The 17,472-nt window shown below is 42.5% G+C and overlaps 1 protein-coding gene across 1 annotated transcript in view; it reads right to left on the bottom strand.

Annotated features, from left to right (window-relative positions):
* Positions 1 to 10,469: 10,469 nt before the first annotated feature.
* Positions 10,470 to 17,472, bottom strand: part of LOC110506630 (synaptotagmin-9) — a 42,957-nt gene continuing 35,954 nt past the window's right edge. Inside the window, exons 4-7 of the mRNA XM_021586387.3 lie at positions 16,658 to 16,778; positions 16,239 to 16,410; positions 14,478 to 14,607; positions 10,470 to 12,716 (exon numbers count right to left, since the gene is read on the bottom strand). Coding sequence (XP_021442062.2) covers positions 12,648 to 12,716; positions 14,478 to 14,607; positions 16,239 to 16,410; positions 16,658 to 16,778 — 492 coding nt within the window. The 3' untranslated portion in view covers positions 10,470 to 12,647. The remainder of the gene's footprint in view (positions 12,717 to 14,477; positions 14,608 to 16,238; positions 16,411 to 16,657; positions 16,779 to 17,472) is intronic.

Below are 17,472 nucleotides of genomic sequence, written 5' to 3' on the forward strand. Positions count from 1 at the left end.
GCGAGGTGTTATTAAAATGCTAAACAGTTTAAGGGCTGGATAACATGACGATCTAAACCTCATCAGGATGTGGGAGGGAAGGACAGAGGGAGAAAATAGAACACGTCTGATTTGTATTCGCTGTGGGTGAATGTTATTTCATACATTACAGAATGCAATATGCTTATGGATCATTATTGTCCAAATGAACTCTATGCTGATATATTCACTCTCCCCTACCTGTAGTAGTTTGATTGTTCCCTTGGCAGTAATATTTATTATTTTTGGTGAATTCAAACAAATAGGACTAATCTAAACATGCTGCGTCACATATCAACCGTAGTGAAAATTTGCTGCAGAAAAAATGTTTTATTAATTGATCAAAGTATAGCTTTTGCTACATTGAAATGTTCATTAGGTCTATTGGCTCTTCAGAGATGCTGAGGCAGCTCGGTCTTCACTGTCAACATGTAATCAGTCAAAAAGTGCTGCAATCTCCAGCAGCATTGCATCCGCATTGGCATTATCAGTAGCAGGGGTAGCGGAGGCAGCCATATCCTTCAGCTCATTGTCATCTTCATACTCAGCGATGAGGTCTTTCAGGCTGGTCTCACTGATGGATTTCTCCATAGAGGTGTCTGTTAGGGTGGAGATCAAATCTTTAGCAGAGTCATCCTTCACATCCTCATCAGTAGTGATCATGTCCTTAGTGCTCTCAGGGGTCAGTGCCATGTCAAGAGTGGAGGTCTGGTTAATGGAGTCTGACGTGTGAAGATCTATCATGGTCTCCGATGAGACCAAGGAGATCTGGCTCTGAGAGGTAGAAGTGGTCTGTGTGTCTGTGTTCATATCTGATGTCTGTGTTTCCATCTGCGCATGTGTCGAAGTGTTGGTAGAGGATGGCGTTGTCTCTGTCCTAGTTGCCATAGACGAGGTGGGCAGAGTCCCGAGCCAGGGAAAACTGAGAGAGGGAGCTCTACCCAGAGGAAAAGGGTGGTTAGGTTGAGGTCAGAGGGGAAATTGTCTCATGTTTGAATCTCTGTCTGTCCGTATAGTAATTTAGGTTTCAGTAACTTACGTGGGCACGTGGTAGAGTCGGAGAGTCAGGTCTTATGTAAATTTCCTCCACAGGGGTCTTCACTTGCCGGGGTGTCCTTTGATTTTCCTGCACAACACAATTGTAACACCCAATGATAACACAGCATTATGGGAAAGATCTTTTGCTCACAATAAAATATGATACAGCATGTTTGGTTGTTTCACAGAGTTAGGTCTTTGTCCTGAATTAGTTCCCTTGTGGTCCTGAGATGATTTCAACAGCTGAACTTTAATCCGGTCTTTCTCCCTGCCCACCTTTCCATTTCTCTTGTCCTTGACCCTTTTGGTTGTAACATCACCTCCAGACAAGTCTGAACCTGTGTAGATTAGACATTTTGATTTTGAAGACACGTTCTTCCAAGTGAAGCCAATCTCATTCTATATCTAATCAGCAGACACCCCATAACACTCACCAGTATCAGATGCATTATCGTTGTCCTGGTCCTTCCTCAGCTTGACTTTCCCACCACAGCAGAAGAGAGTGAACAGCTGCAGGGCCGCCACAGCTGGATGGATGCTCTTCTTCTTCTCTTTCTTCTGGGTCTCCTTTGCTTGCTCCTCAGGGAAGACCTCAGTGTCGCAATCAGTACATCAGTTAGAAATCTACTGACATTTCAAACTACGATATCAATGTTGAATATGGGTAGCCAATGAGCTCTAGCTTCATTGGCAACAAATATTATTTCCTAAGTGTGTTTCCATGTCAAAATGTTACCCCATAATAACTAGGGTTAGTGTTATCCGTGATCCTTGGGACGTCCCTACCCTAAACCCTAACCTTAACCCCTACCTTAACCTTAACCCTTACCTTAACCAAGGTCAGAGTTGGGACATTCCATGGATTCTGTTTAGACTTTTCCTAATAACTATTAGGGCCTACCCCATCCGAAGGGGCATTGTGACATTGTCACATTTGTCAAGCCATGTCAAAGGATCAGTTTCAACACAATATGCTGTGTTTTCCTTAATGTGGTCATTATCAGTTGTCAAATGCATTGGTTAATCCTCATTAATAAGCAAGTTTGGATGTCTTACCGAGTTAGGTCTTTGTTTAATGTCTTTTTCTTTTTCCTGTGTCGTTCTGCATTTGTGGTCCTGAGATTCAATGCTATGTTTCTCTCCTCCAACCTTTCCTTTACTCTTGTCCTTGATCCTTTTCACGTCACCTGCAGAGTAGTCCAAGCCTGTAAGTGAAACGTTTCTAAGACACATGACCTGTTTTTTTCCAAGTGAAGCCCAGATAATTGTACTATGTAGCAACACTAATCAATATACACCTCCTAACACTCACCAGTTTCAGAGTCATTATTGTTGTTTGTATCGTTTATCATTGTTCCCTTTCTCCCATCACCACTCTGGGAGGGATCAAAGGGTGTTTTCTTCACCTTGACGCAGCTCAGCAGTGTAAACAGCTGAAGAAAGGTCAGGGCTTGAGGGATCCTCTTCTCCTTGGGTTTATCTTTATGTTCCTGTGTCTCCTTTGGTTTCTCCCTATGGGATACTTTAGTGACAGGGTCACTTAGTCTCTGACCCATGTCACGACAAGGTAGTGTACTGTTGTAATCAATCAAATCAGTTATAGGTTGGGAGATCGTTCGAATGTAGCTAATGCGCTCTACCTGAACTTGTCTGACAGTTTTAATGTGGTCTGAGATTATGACATAAGTGTGTTTCCGTGGCAACATGTTACCTCATAATGTTCCCTTATAACAACGAGAGCTCCATCCCTGGTAAAGGGGCATTGTGACATCATGAAGTTAGTTACCTATCCACATATCCACCCAGAACACTGGAACAGCCTATTTCTATAGACCTAGTCTGCCTGTATGTCAGTATGTCTGTCTGTCTGTACAGATATAGGATATTAATTTGATCACTCTTTTGTTTTTGAGACTTGTACTGCAGAACAAGAAATGCAAACTTGTATTACAAAAGGCTTTGTAAGTTTGTAATTTCCATTTTCCATTTCCAGTTTTGCCCAAATAAACAATGTATCAAAGCCTACAAAATAATCTCCATTAATTATAATCCACATAATATTTCACATTTCCTGTTACTGCAGAATGATTTTCCTGCTGTTGCAAACTGGATCAAATTAAGTTTCTATAACTGTATGTCTGTCTCTCTCTTCCCTTCTCTCTAACTCTCTCTATGCCTGTACTCATATTCAACCTCTGCCTTCACCCTATTGCAGCAGTTGATTTTCTCATAATTTGCCTGCATCATGTTGCAAGGAGAGAGTGGCTGAGCACAGGTCAATCACTCCACAATGAGTATGATTATACAGTTGATTATCAAGTGCCACATTCAACAGACTACTACTGTTGGCAATCAGAATACATTATTGTTGTAGTCCAAGAGTCGACTCAGTGAATACATGCAGCACAATGGGCAAGAGTCATGACAACACGTCTATTCATACCTCCTCTATGTTTGCACTATTAAAAGCAGATCGCCGCCACATGTAGCATTAGAGACAACAAGCCTCCCTGGCTCAGCACCTGTTAGTGTCAGCTTTTAAGTGCTACATGTCAGCCTGAAAATTACTCTGTGTGTCATCAGCTGAGGCGATTAGTGATCAAAGCTCACAGAACATGATAGGCTAACACCTCTGTAGGCACCTGGATGTATCACAGTAGTTTATCCATTTCACTCAGACCACTAACGATAGGTTTGCAGGTATGCACGCACAAACACACACCACATGCACACTCTCACACTCACACACCTTATTGTCACACAGTAATGGTGGTGTAGGTGGACTGGTAGAGGTGATACACTACTGGTAGAGGTGATACACGCTCTCTCTTTGTGGTGGTCCATGTTAATGCCCTGCTTAGCAGTGTTATGTGCTATACAGCATAGTGTATGGCTGTGTAAAAGCCGTATGTTAATGACCTGTGAAGGAGCAGTATTGACGAGCTGCGTTAAAGCAGTAAGACCATGAGATGGTGTGTTTTATATCCCATGGGATGTGGGACCTGAAGTAAAAGGCAATGTCTTGCCTTTATATAACGATACAGAAAAACGCATGGAAGAAAAAATAAATTTCCATTGGCCACCTTAGCTTGGATGAGATAACAGAGAAATCATCACTGTGTGGCAGGTGGAGCGTAAAGAAGCCCCAAATGGCCATGTATAAATCTTAATTTGTGCTGGACAGGACAGTGGTAGAGCTCATGGAGGTACCCAGACAGCAGAGCTGATGTAAAGAATGTGGTGTCCTACAACGAGATGCAACACTACAACAATGGTACTATAATTTATCAATGTTTTGTGAAGAGGAAAGTGGTGCTCTCTCCATACGACATACAACACACACACTCAGAGAAAGACAGTTTATCTGCCCCTGTCGTCTGGTGGTCGACTCCATAGAGATCCTATTAAATTACTAAAGGGGCTATGTCATAATCGCTCAAAGTTATAGAATGGAGTGATAATGGCATCTATTTTCGTTAGAAAGAAATCCAAACCAGTCTATTTGGAATGAATGGCAGTAGAGTGATGCATTACCTGTTTTTATTTCTGCGAGAAAATAATAAGCATGAGAAATATCAGAAATTGTGTAATTTAAATAAAATCAAATGACATTTTAGGTCACATTTTTGGTCACATACAAGTGGCTAGCAGATGTTAATGCGAGTGTAGCGAAATGCTTGTGCTAGTTCCGACAGTGCAGTAATATCTAACAAGTAATCTAACAATATCACCAACAACTACCTAATACACACAAATCTAAAGGGATGGAATATGACTATGTACATATAAATATATGGATGAGCGTTGGCTGAGCGGCAGAGGCAGTATAGACAAATGAGATGATAATAGAAGATATGTAAACATTATTAAAGTGACATTGTTTAAAGTGACTGGTGATCCATTTATTCATGTGGCCATTGATTTGAGTCTCTATGTTAGCAGCAGCTTCTCTGAGTCAGTGAACGCTGTTCAGCAGTCTGATGGCCATGAGATAGAAGCTGTTTGTCAGTCTCTTGGTCCCAGCTTTGATCCACCTGTACTGACCTCGCCTTCTTGATGATAGCGCGGTGAACAGGCAGTGGCTCGGGTGGTTGTTGTCCTTGAATTTTTTGGGCATTCCTGTGACATCGAGTGCTGTAGGTGTCCTGGAGGGCAGGCAGATTGCCCCCGGTAATGCGTTGTGCAGACCGCACCATCCTCTGGAGAGCCTTGCGATTGAGGGCGCTGTAGTTTCAGTACCAGGCGGTGATACAGCTCGACAGGATGCTCTCAATTTGGCATCTGTAAAAGTTTGACTGGGTGTTAGGTGACAAGCCAAATTGATCAGCCTCCTGAGGTTGAATAGGCACCACATTGTCTGTGTGGGTGGACCATTTCAGGTTGTCTGTGATGTATACGCCTAGGAACTTAAAACCTTCCACCTTCTCCACTACTGTCCCTTCAATGTGAATAGGGGTATGCTCCCTCTGCTGTTTCCTGAAGTCCACGATCATCTCCTTTGCTTTGTTGAGTGAGAGGTTGTTCTCCTGACACCACACTCCGAGTGCCCTCACCTCATCCCTGTAGGCTGTCTCGTCGTTGTTGGTAATCAAGCCCACTACTGTTGTGTCATCTCCAAACTTGATGATTGAGTTGGAGGCATGCATGGCCACACAGTTGTGGGTGAACAGGGAGTACAGGAGGGGGCTGAGCACGCACTCTTTTGAGGGTCCAGTGTTGAGGGTCAGCTAAGTGGAGATGTATTTTTTTTCCCACCTTTATTTAACAAGGTAGGCTAGTTGAGAACAAGTTCTCATTTGCAACTGCGACCTGGCCAAGATAAAGCGTAGCAATTCGACACATACAACAACACAGTTACACATGGAATAAACAAAACATACAGTCAATAATACAGAAGAACAAAAGAAAACAAAAAGTCTATATACAGTGAGTGCAAATGAGGTAAGTTAAGGAAATAAATAGGCCATGGTGGCGAAGTAATTACAATATAGCAATTAAACACTGGAATGGTAGCTCGGCAGAAGATGAATGTGCAGGTAGAGATACTGGGGTGCAAAGGAGCAAAATAAATAAATAAATACCAGTATGAGGAAGAGGTAGGTAGATAGATGGGCTGTTTACAGATGGGCTATGTACAGGTGCAGTGATCTGTAAGCTGCTCTGACAGCTGGTGCTTAAAGCTAGTGAGGGAGATGTGAGTCTCCAGCTTCAGAGATTTTTGCAATTCGTTCCAGTCATGGGCAGCAGAGGACTGGAAGGAAAGAAGACCAAAGGAGGAATTGGCTTTGGGGGTGACCAGTGAGATATACCTGCTGGAGTGCATGCTACGAGTTGGTGCTGCTATGGTGACAAGTGAGCTGAGATAAGGCGGGGCTTTATCTAGCAGAGACTTGTAGATAACCTGTAGCCAGTGGGTTTGGCGACGAGTATGAAGCGAGGGGAGCCGTCCAGAGTAGTAATCCTGGACGGGCGAGCAGGTGCGGGCAGCGATCAATTGAAAAGCATGCATTTAGTTTTACTTGCGTTTAAGAGCAGCTGGAGGCCACGGAAGGAGAGTTGTATGGCATTGAAGCTCGTCTGGAGGTTAGTTAACACAGTGTCCAAGGAGGGGCCAGAAGTATACAGAATGGTGTCGTCTACGTAGAGGTGGATCAGAGAATCACCAGCAGCAAGAGCAAGATCATTGATGTATACAGAAAAGAGAGTCGGTCCGAGAATTGAACCCTATGGCACACCCATAGAGACTGTCAGAGGTCCAGACAACAGGCCCTCCGATTTGACACACTGAACTCTATCAGAGAAGTAGTTGGTAAATCAGGCGAGGCAATCATTTGAGATACCAAGGCTGTCGAGTCTGCCAACAAGAATGTTGTGATTGACAGAGTCGAAAGCCTTGGCCAGGTCGATGAATACGGCTGCACAGTAATGTCTCTTATCGATTGCGTTTATGATGTCGTTTAGAACCTTGAGCGTGGCTGAGGTGCACACATGACCAGCTCTGAAACCAGATTCCATAGCGGAGAAGGAATGGTGCGATTAGAAATGGTCAGTAATCTGTTTGTTAACTTGGCTTTCGAAGACCTAAGAAAGCCAGGGTAGGATGGATATAGGTCTGTAGCAGTTTGGGTCTAGAGTGTCACCCCCTTTGAAGAGGGGGATGACCGCGGCAGCTTTCCAATCTTTGGGAATCTCAGACGATACGAAAGAGAGGTTGAACAGGCTAGTAATAGGGGTTGCAACAATTTCGGCAGATCATTTTAGAAAGAGAGGGTCCAGATTGTCTAGCCTGGCTGATTTGTAGGGGTCCAGATTTTGCAGCTCTTTCAGAACATCGGCTATCTGGATTTGGGTGAAGGAGAAATGGTGGGGGCTTTGGCGGGTTGCTGTGGATGGTGCCGGGCAGTTGACCGGGGTAGGGGTAGCCATGTGGAAAGCATGGCCAGCCATAGAGAAATGCTTCTTGAAATTCTCAATCATAGTGGATTTATCGGTGGTGACAATTTTTCCTAGCCTCAGAGCAGTGGGCAGCTGGGAGGAGGTGCTCTTATTCTCCATGGACTTTACAGTGTCCCAGAACCTTTTTGAGTTAGTACTACAGGATGCAAATTTCTGTTTGAAAAAGCTTGCCTTAGCTTTTCTAACTGCCTGTGTATATTTGTTCCTAACTTCCCTGAAAAGTTGCATATCACGGGGGCTATTCGATGCTAATGCAGAACGCCACAGGATGATTTTGTGCTGGTTAAGGGCAGACAGGTCTGGCGTGATCCAAGGACTATATCTATTCCTAGTTCTAAATTTTTTGAGAGGGGCATGCTTATTTAAGATGGTGAGGAAGGCACTTTTAAAGAATAGCCAGGCATCATCTACTGATGGGATGAGGTCAATGTCATTCCAGGATACCCTGGCCAGGTCGATTAGAAAGGCCTGCTGGCAAAAGTGTTTCAGGGAGCGTTTGACAGTGATGAAGGGTGGTCGTTTGGTCGCAGACCCATTACGGAAGCAGGCAATGAGGCAGTGATCGCTGAGATTGGCCAGGATTCAGACACGGCTAAGACATCTGGGTTGGCAGAGTGTGCTAGGGCAGTGAATTAAACAAACTTAGGGAGGAGGCTTCTAATGTTAACATGCATGAAACCAAGGCTTTTACGTTTACAGAAGTCAACAAATGAGAGCACCTCGGGGGTGGGAGTGGAGCTAGGCACTGCAGGACCTGGATTAACCTCCACATCACTAGAGGAACCGAGGAGAAGTAGGATAAGGGTACGGCTAAAGACTATACGAACTGGTCGTCTAGCACATTCAGAACAGAGAGTAAAAGGAGCAGGTTTCTAGGCACAATAGCATTGATTAAAGGCATAGTGTACAGACAAAGGTAAGGTAGGATGTGAGTACATTGGAGGTAAACCTAGGCATTGAGTAATGAAGAGAGAGATATAGTCTCTAGAGATGTTTAAACCAGGTGATGTCATCGCATATGTAGGAGGTGGAACAACATGGTTGGTTAAGGCTTATTGAGCAGGGCTAGAGGCTCTACAGTGAAATAAGACAGTAATCACTAACCAGGGCAGTAATGTACAAGGCATATTGATATTAGAGAGAGGCATGCGTAGCCAAGTGAATATATGGGTCCAGAGAGTGGTTGGGCTGGCTGGTGACACGGCGATTAAGACAGTTAGCAGGCTAACAAGCTAACAGTTAGTAGGCCGGAGCGAAACAAGCTAGCAGCTATTAGACCAGGGCAAGCTAGCAGTTAGCAGACCGGGTTTGCAAGCAAGCAGATAGCAGGGGCTAGAAAGTTAGCCTTTTTTGGGGGGGGGGGGGGGGGGGGGGGATAGACCAGTCGTGGAATTAGTAGTGTTCCAAGTAGCTCTAGGTAGCTAGCAGACCGATATTGTAGCCCAGGAGTATGCTTCGGTAGTAGCACAGGAGCCCTGGCCGGGCTAGAATCAGGCTAAATTGGTGCTTGCTCTGGGATGGAAACGCTAGCCAGGAGTAGTCATCCGGGATTGCTGTTAGCTAGTTTTGAAGAATCCGGGGATAAAAATAGCAGGTCCGTTATGCTCTGGTTAGAGTCACGTTGTTCGAACTGGCGAGAGCTTTCCGAGCTGAAGGTTAGCTGATGACCGCTGGCAATGGTTTGCTGACTGATATCTGGTAGTTAGCTGGCTAGCTTCAGTTGAGGGATTCCAGATCCGAAGTAAATATAAATACTTTAGGAAAAAAAAGCTGATCCACGCCACATTGGGTGAGGCGGGTTGCAGGAGAGTATTTAGATGATGAGGTTTAGCAAAATGTTTTAAAGGATATGCGACGAAAAATATGTAAAACAATATATACAAGGGACACGACAGGACAAGGACGTCTGACTGCTACGCCATCTTGGATTAGAATTTCAGTTTCCTACCTTCACCACCCGTCAGAAAGTCCCGTCAGAAAGTCCAGGACCCAATTGCACAGGGAGGGGTTGAGACCCAGGGCCTCTAGCTTAATGATGAGCTTAGAGGGTACTATGGTGTTGAATGCTGAGCTGTAGTCGATTAACAGCATTCTTACATACATATTCCTCTTGTCCAGATGGGATAGGGCAGTTGTAACCCCAAAATATTGTTGTATAATTATAAATACTGTTTCGGTATAAATAGCCTCTAAAATATATGTAAACAGACCATAAATGTCAACATTTTTATTTTCTTGGAAATCTGTGTTTGATATTATATTATACAATATCAGTACTTGATGCATTCACAACTTGTCTAAATCTTATCATCAACTAATTTCAGCCAGTGTATAGCTGTGGATTGACTGCATTGTTTAAATAGAATGTTGGCATATTGGCATAATTTGAAAAATTTATGGAATCATTGCAATTAAACTGGCTGGCTATTACAAATTTACAATGCAGATCATTTTTTAAATTCATTTTTTTACACTATCTTATCACAGCACTGGCAAATAATGTTTGACCAACTCCCTGACCAAAATGGCTGACCCTTTAGACCATCATAAGAAGGATCATATCCATTCCAGAGTTCTAATTCCCAATTCGATTTCCAAAGCATCCTGTAGGCTTCACAGAACGGGGAAGTTGCCCTGTTTATAGCGAACGTTGCATCATCATCATCATCATCTAAACGGTGTCACGCGTCATCTTCTGAAGTGTCTCATATGCAGGGAGGGAATGTATCGGCCTATGACCAGTGGTGGAAAAAGTACCCAGTTGTCATACTAAAAGTAAAGATACCTTAATAGAAAATGACTCAAGTAAAAGTGAAAGTCACACGGAAAATACTACTTCAGTAAAATTCTATTTGGTTTTAAATATACTTAAGCACCAAAAGTACATGTAATTGCTAAAATATACCTAACTATCAAAATTAAAAAATTCCTTATGTTAAGCAAACCAGACGGCACAATTTTCTAGTTTTGTATTTTATTTACGGATAGCCAGTGCACACTCCAACACTCAGACATAATTAACAAACCAAGCATGTATGTTTAGTGAGTCTGCCAGATAAGTGAGTGAATTAGACTGTTTTCCTGTCCAGCAAAGCACTCAAAATGTATTGAGTATTTTGGGTGTAATGAGTATTTTGGGTGTCAGGGAAAATGTATGGAGTAAAAAGTAAAAAGTACATTATTTTCTTATGGAATGTAGTGAAGTAATAGTAAAGTACAGATACCAAAAGAAAACTGCTTAAGTAGTAATTTCAATTTAAATTATTATTGTACTTAAATACTTTACACCACGGCTGATGACCTACTCAGCTAAAAAAGAAATGGATGGCTCCAGTTTCTAATGTTCTCTCTTGTCATATTCAAAACGTACACAATGTTGGCTTGTTATAGATGTGTATGGAGCTATGAAGTAGTGCTGGTAAATGTGGTTAACCTTCACAGTAGCCATAAGAGTGATTTCCAGAAATGTTAAAAGTCCAGAGTACAACAGATGTTACATGATTCCCATGACTAAAGTCAATACAATGGTGCCATCATTCAGGTAGAGTTCAACATGCAAAGTCATTAATCACTAAAAGCATCAGATAATGAAACATGGATATTCAACAGACAGTCACGGTAGACCTCTTCTGATCTACAGTATATCTGATAAACTGGCTCAATACACGAGGTATAATTGATTCTAGTGCTGCGGGTAGTAGGCACAGATCTAGGATCAGTACCCTCCTAATCTAATAACTTTACCATCAGGAGGAACATGCTAAATTGACCTGAGAACAGTATATGGAGTAGGTACAACTTCATCACACTCTGATTTCTGGCACTTTGTGAGGGGCAGGCATGTCTGATTGAAAACGCTCTCTCTGACAGTGACAAATCACAGCTCATCATCACTGGAGGCAGCTAATACATGGAGAGCAACGGAGGACCAATTTAGCCCCAGAACATGCAGCCTACGCAATGAGGAGACACATGGTTCGATAGCCAATCAGCTTGCTCTAGAACTGACGAGCCTGTATGACACTGTAGGAAACAGTGGAATCAATATTCTGTCAGAGCCTCAAATGTACAAGTACATGTATCCCCAAGAGGTATGCATAGCAACAGTATTATTCACTGAACACAGCTGATAAAGTGAAACAGTAGTTAGCAACTAGGCATGTATCCAGATTATTCTAAACCATAATGATAAGTCATCTGTGAATGTTCGGAGTAGATGTTCATTTGGCATTGGTTTCTATGTGGATTCATTAGTAATCTTCTCACAAATACAGGCACTTCTTCCAGTCATGGTAATCCACTCGGCTGCAATCTCATTGATTTGATTTGTAATTTGCAAAAATAAACAACTGATCATCGACAAGGTATGAATCAAATGACTAGACCCCATCTCCATCTCTCAGAAAACACTTAGACTCACACGCATGCCTTTTATCACCTCAAGACAATCTGTAGTTGTCATACCAACAGGTGAGGATTATAACATTGACCACCCAGCGTTTTATTAATAAATATTTATTGATAACAATTGAAAGGACATTTTTACGTACAGGTACTAAGTCTAAGAAATGAATTGCCACTGCACATGTCATGTGATCATCCGACAGAACATTCTATTCCAAGAACAGAAACCCGAAAGAACTGAGGAGAAGATATTCCACCAAAAAACCATGACCTCATGCACTGTTTCCAAATGAAATATGTATATCAGTTCGACTGGTTGTTTTTAAGTACACTGTGCAATACAGACACACCCCATTAAAAACAGGTAGAGCAAGGCTAATGTAAAAAACGGTTACTTCAAACTCAGGCTTAGACCAAACTGTTAAAACCTCCTGGTTGTTTTTGTCATCCATTTTCTTTTTAGAACTGAATGAAAAAGAAAACAACCATATTATGTGGTCACTCAACATGCAACTGAATCAATCCAACTCCCCATGCAAACGCCCTGTCCCAGAGACACAGAGCTGACAATGATTGGTCTCTGATAACCATGAGATCGACCGCACACTGTCGTGACGTATAACAGTATGTCGACCACCAAGCAGGACGGTGTTCCTACGGTTGGGCTGGACCGCCTGGCTCTTCTCCTTGTGGTAGTATTCCAGGAGGGACCCGCGGTTAAGCTTACGGGCTTACGGAGACGGAGGAGTCTTCAGAGAATTACAGGACCCTGCCTGGCTCCCACCTGTGGTGCCTTGGTACTGTGGGAGAGAGAGAGAGACGAAAGAGAGATAAACCTCCAATAAAGATAGCTGTGTACATGTAGATTAATAGTCCTAGAGACATTCTGTAGAGGGGAAGAAGATAACAGATCACTTCGGGTCAGTGTATTGACCAAATCTGCTACTTCAATAAACCAATTAAATTGTAAGTTCTGTTAGAAAGTGACGTTCACTGCACTGTAGTTAAAGCTTAATAGCAGCAATTGTGACCTAAAGACATAAATAAGAGCTCACTAATACAAGGATCTCTCACGAATTGTAGGTGATAAGCAACAAGCTGTGCCAAACTAAAATATGTTTTGGAAATTATCTTTATTGCCTCTGAATCCTCCTTAGAAGACTGCCAAACATAACTACTCTCTAAAACACCCATAGTGAAAACAGAGATTCTCTCAAACTCCCAGCACTTCAACATGAATGATCTTGATTGATTCTCTTCTTTCGCTTGCAGAAATCTAGCCGCTCAGAATCGGTTAGTTAAGCAAGCAGCAAAATGTCTTCCTCTCTTTTCATCTCATCAAAGTCAGATGTATTTTGCAGTGAAAGGTTCAGTTCTTCTTGACAGTAAGTGTTTTGTTTGCTGGCTTAAAAGCAAAAAGACAGAAGCCATTACAGAAAGAGAGTGAGGGAGAGAATGATGGGTTACAGAGCAAACAAACACACACAAACATAGTTGCGTTTGAAGTCCTTTTGCGTCCCGGGTGTGTTTTGACTATGTGATTTTTGGGGGGAGGGCCTTGTGAAGGCAGAACAACATTGATTCAAATGGCTGGTGAGGCAGACTGCTAAACAATAGATGTGCTTTCCTGGGGGCTCAAATTAGGATTTCAAAGCATTGTCACATAATGTACATGTAACTAAGTAAGTAACCCTGAAGCAAACAGAATAGTCCACTTAATTGTTCCTTTTCTCAAATCCTGCTCTGTCTGTCTCTCTACCTCTTCTCTTGCTCTCGTGCTGTCTCTTTCACTTAATCTACAGTATGTCTCTCCCTATCTGTCTGTCTCACTCTCTCTTTCTCTCCCTCGCTCCCTCTCTAAACATTGGTGGTTCACTCAGCTGTGTTCTAAAAGGAAGACAGTTTCCTTTGATGACAACGCAATAAAGCCATTATGCAAGGCTGAGTGCACAGGTCACACACTCTCTCCTTCAACTCCTCAACACTCCTCTCCACTCAATCTATCCGCCATAATAATACATGTATTATTATATATTTCCAATTAATGGCAGCTATTTTATGTATACCGTTGTTCAGCTACCTTGTATATAGCAACATCTTATACAATGCAATGTAAACATGAGATGTAGAAAGGCCTTGATTCTTCTTCAGAAGAATCAGTATACTTGCTGCCATGCTTCTTGCTGCCATCAAGATACACCTACCTACTCGCTGAAAGCCTTCTGCATTCTCAGCTGTGGTTGTTTTTAACAATGGAGGATTTTTTTGCGCTAGGAGGTAGAGAGTTTGAGAGCCTCTTAGGGTATTTATTATTGAGAAGAATGAGGCCTTAGAAAAGAGGAGGATCATTTTGATGAAAGAGTTCCTGTGGCAGGTAACGACACTCTAAAAGTCTGAAACCACCAGACATAGGTCAAACTAGTCTGCTCAAAGATGTCGGGTATTTGAGTCATTTTGACAGTATGCAATACAAACCTATTTAGGCTGAGGCAAACCTTGGAAATGTTGCACTTGGAAACAAGACACATATGTGGACACACACACACGAACACCGGCTTTACCTCTATGAGCGGGTGCCAGTGGGCGATGGGTTTTCGCGGGTACGACAGCATTTCGCTCCAGTGGTCTCGGCCCAGGTGCTCTGCATCGGTGCCCACTTTACACACCCCGATGACCTCATTATGGCCTACACTGGATAGGGAAACACACAGAGGCCTTCATTACTCCTGCCTTTGGACTGGAGATGAAGGAGTACTGTCTCGACCTAAACGTAACGTTTATTTGGGTAGTAAGATAAACCTACAAGTTTATTCCTAACTTTAGACAGAACATTAAAGTAACATTACAGTAACCCTGTGTGGATCTAAAAGTGAATCACATGAATCATTGAAAATGTGTGAATTCATCAAAAAATAGGGCATCAACCAAAATGTATGATGGGATGTAAAATCTCAGGAAAGAACATTCATATTGCGTCTGTATGAATGGTGTGACAGAACTAAATGATGCGACGAAATGAGAGTATCTTTTCAATCATGGTGTGACAGAACAGTCATTCAAAGCTAGGTGATCATGTGAATATGTCTGCCTTCACAGTAATGATGATACATTTTCCATGGTAGAAAAACATAGCGGTACTAAAATGAGAGTTGATAAGAGAAAGAATAGAAGGAAGATAAAGACGAGGAGATGTTGGACTGCTACCCACAAGATAGGAGGCTCGGGGTAATGTAACCTTCTCTAATTCACTCCCTTCTGCATTGAAAGCTTTTTAACCATCTATATAACCCGCATCAATTCTGAATCAGTATTGTCTAGACTGGAGGTATCTACACGCTCAAGGGGCTACAAGAAACCTGAGAGACTGACAAGTAGCACACGGGTATATACTGCATAAGAACCACCATTTAAAAACTACTGTGTCACTGATTTAAAAGCTACTGAGTCACTGAGTTTAGCTTTTAGTTTCATTTATTCATTCGACCATTTAAAAAAACAAGCACACATAAAACTTGAAAAAGCCATACGTGCACATGAATAAAATCATTGAGGATAACACACAATAAAGTCTGGGACTTATTTCCATTGTGGTCCTCTTGAGACAAGATGGCTAGACAAGATCAAACACAGTATGGCAGTGAAATAATAAAACAAAAACAGAGAAGATGAACATCTATCTCATCATTCCAGTTACATCATAGGGGTTCTTCATATGGGCACAGAAGACATCAAACATATTTGTACTTTATTTTTAAAGCTGCCCAGAGAGGAAGTTGTTTTTATGGGCAGAGGCAACTCATTCCATTCTGAGGCTTCAGTACATAAGAAAGTATCTTTCCTAGCATTACTCCTGAACCTGTATAAGCACACAACACCTGATCTGGTGCTGTGATTGTATGCATCGCTAACACGAGGAAATCAATCACTTAGATATCTGGGCGCAGGACCATAAATACTCCTGTAAACCAAACCTATTCTAATCTGGGACACCCTAGCCTCAACAGGCAGCCGCCAGTTTAGTTCCTGGAAGTAGCTCCTGCCTATGTGAGTATGAGGACTCACCTTCAATACCACCCTGAGCAGCTTAGTCTGGGCTATCTGGAGCTTCCCCTTCATAAATTTAGATAAGCCCACAAACCAGGAAGTACTAGCATAGTCAAAATGGTGTTGAATGAGGGCAGTAGCTAGCAATTTCAAAAGCTACTGAGTCACTGAGTTAAAAGCTACTGAGTCACTGAGTTAAAAGCTACTGAGTCACTGAGTTAAAAACTACTGAGTCACTGAGTTAAAAACTACTGGATCTCTGAGTTAAATTTACTCACCGGTCGTAGTCCATGACTGCGATCATAAGGCCGATCTGGTCAATGTTCTCTGGGGGGACATCAAAGACTATGGCTTCATTGTAGACAGGGTTCAGAGTGTTCCTCTTAGTGGAGGTCTTCCTCTTCTTTAATCTCCGACCGTCACACATTAGAGAGACCTTCACATACGGGTCTAGAGAGATAGAGACATAGAGAGTGACAAACTGAGACATTGAGACATTGAGACTGAGACATTGAGACATTGAGACTGAGACAGAGTCTGCTGTGCTATTGTTGTTGTATACAGCATATTTTGATGTTAAGTAGTATTGAATAGAAACACACAGTGTTATAGTGATGTTCTGAATAGAAATACACAGTGAGATATTATGTGTTTTTGTGGTAGTGTTGTTATGGTGTGAGGTAGTGTTGACTTCTACCTGATGCCCCAGTGATGTCCATGGCCTTAAGGTTCCTGGCCTTGATCATGGTGATGGTCAGTCTGCCGGCAGTGGGCAGGTAGCACAGAGAGAACATCAGGTCTCCCAGGTCCACATTATCCTGCAGGGTGGAAACACAATACAACACCACAATATAAACCACATTATCCTGCAGGGTGGAAACACAATACAACACCACAATATCAACCACATTATCCTGTAGGGTGGAAACACAATACAACACCACAATATCAACCACATTATCCTGTAGGGTGGAAACACAATACAACACCACAATATCAACCACATTATCCTGCAGGGTGGAAACACAATACAACACCACAATATCAACCACATTATCCTGCAGGGTGGAAACACAATACAACACCACAATATCAACCACATTATCCTGCAGGGTGGAAACACAATACAACACCACAATATCAACCACTGTGTCCAGGGTGAAAACACAACACTATCAACCACTGTATCCTGCAGGGTGGAAACACAATACAACACCACAATATCAACCACATTATCCTGCAGGGTGGAACCACAATACAACACCACAATATCAACCACATTATCCTGCAGGGTGGAAACACAATACAACACCACAATATCAACCACATTATCCTGCAGGGTGGAAACACAATACAACACCACAATATCAACCACTGTGTCCAGGGTGGAAACACAACACTATCAACCACTGTATCCTGCAGGGTGGAAGCACATTACAACACCACAATATCAACCACATTATCCTGCAGGGTGGAAACACAATACAACACCACAACATCAACCACTGTGTC

This window comes from Oncorhynchus mykiss, chromosome 26 (genome assembly GCF_057628025.1).
Source record: "Oncorhynchus mykiss isolate SJ-2025 chromosome 26, ASM5762802v1, whole genome shotgun sequence".
Taxonomy (NCBI): Eukaryota; Metazoa; Chordata; class Actinopteri; order Salmoniformes; family Salmonidae; genus Oncorhynchus; species Oncorhynchus mykiss.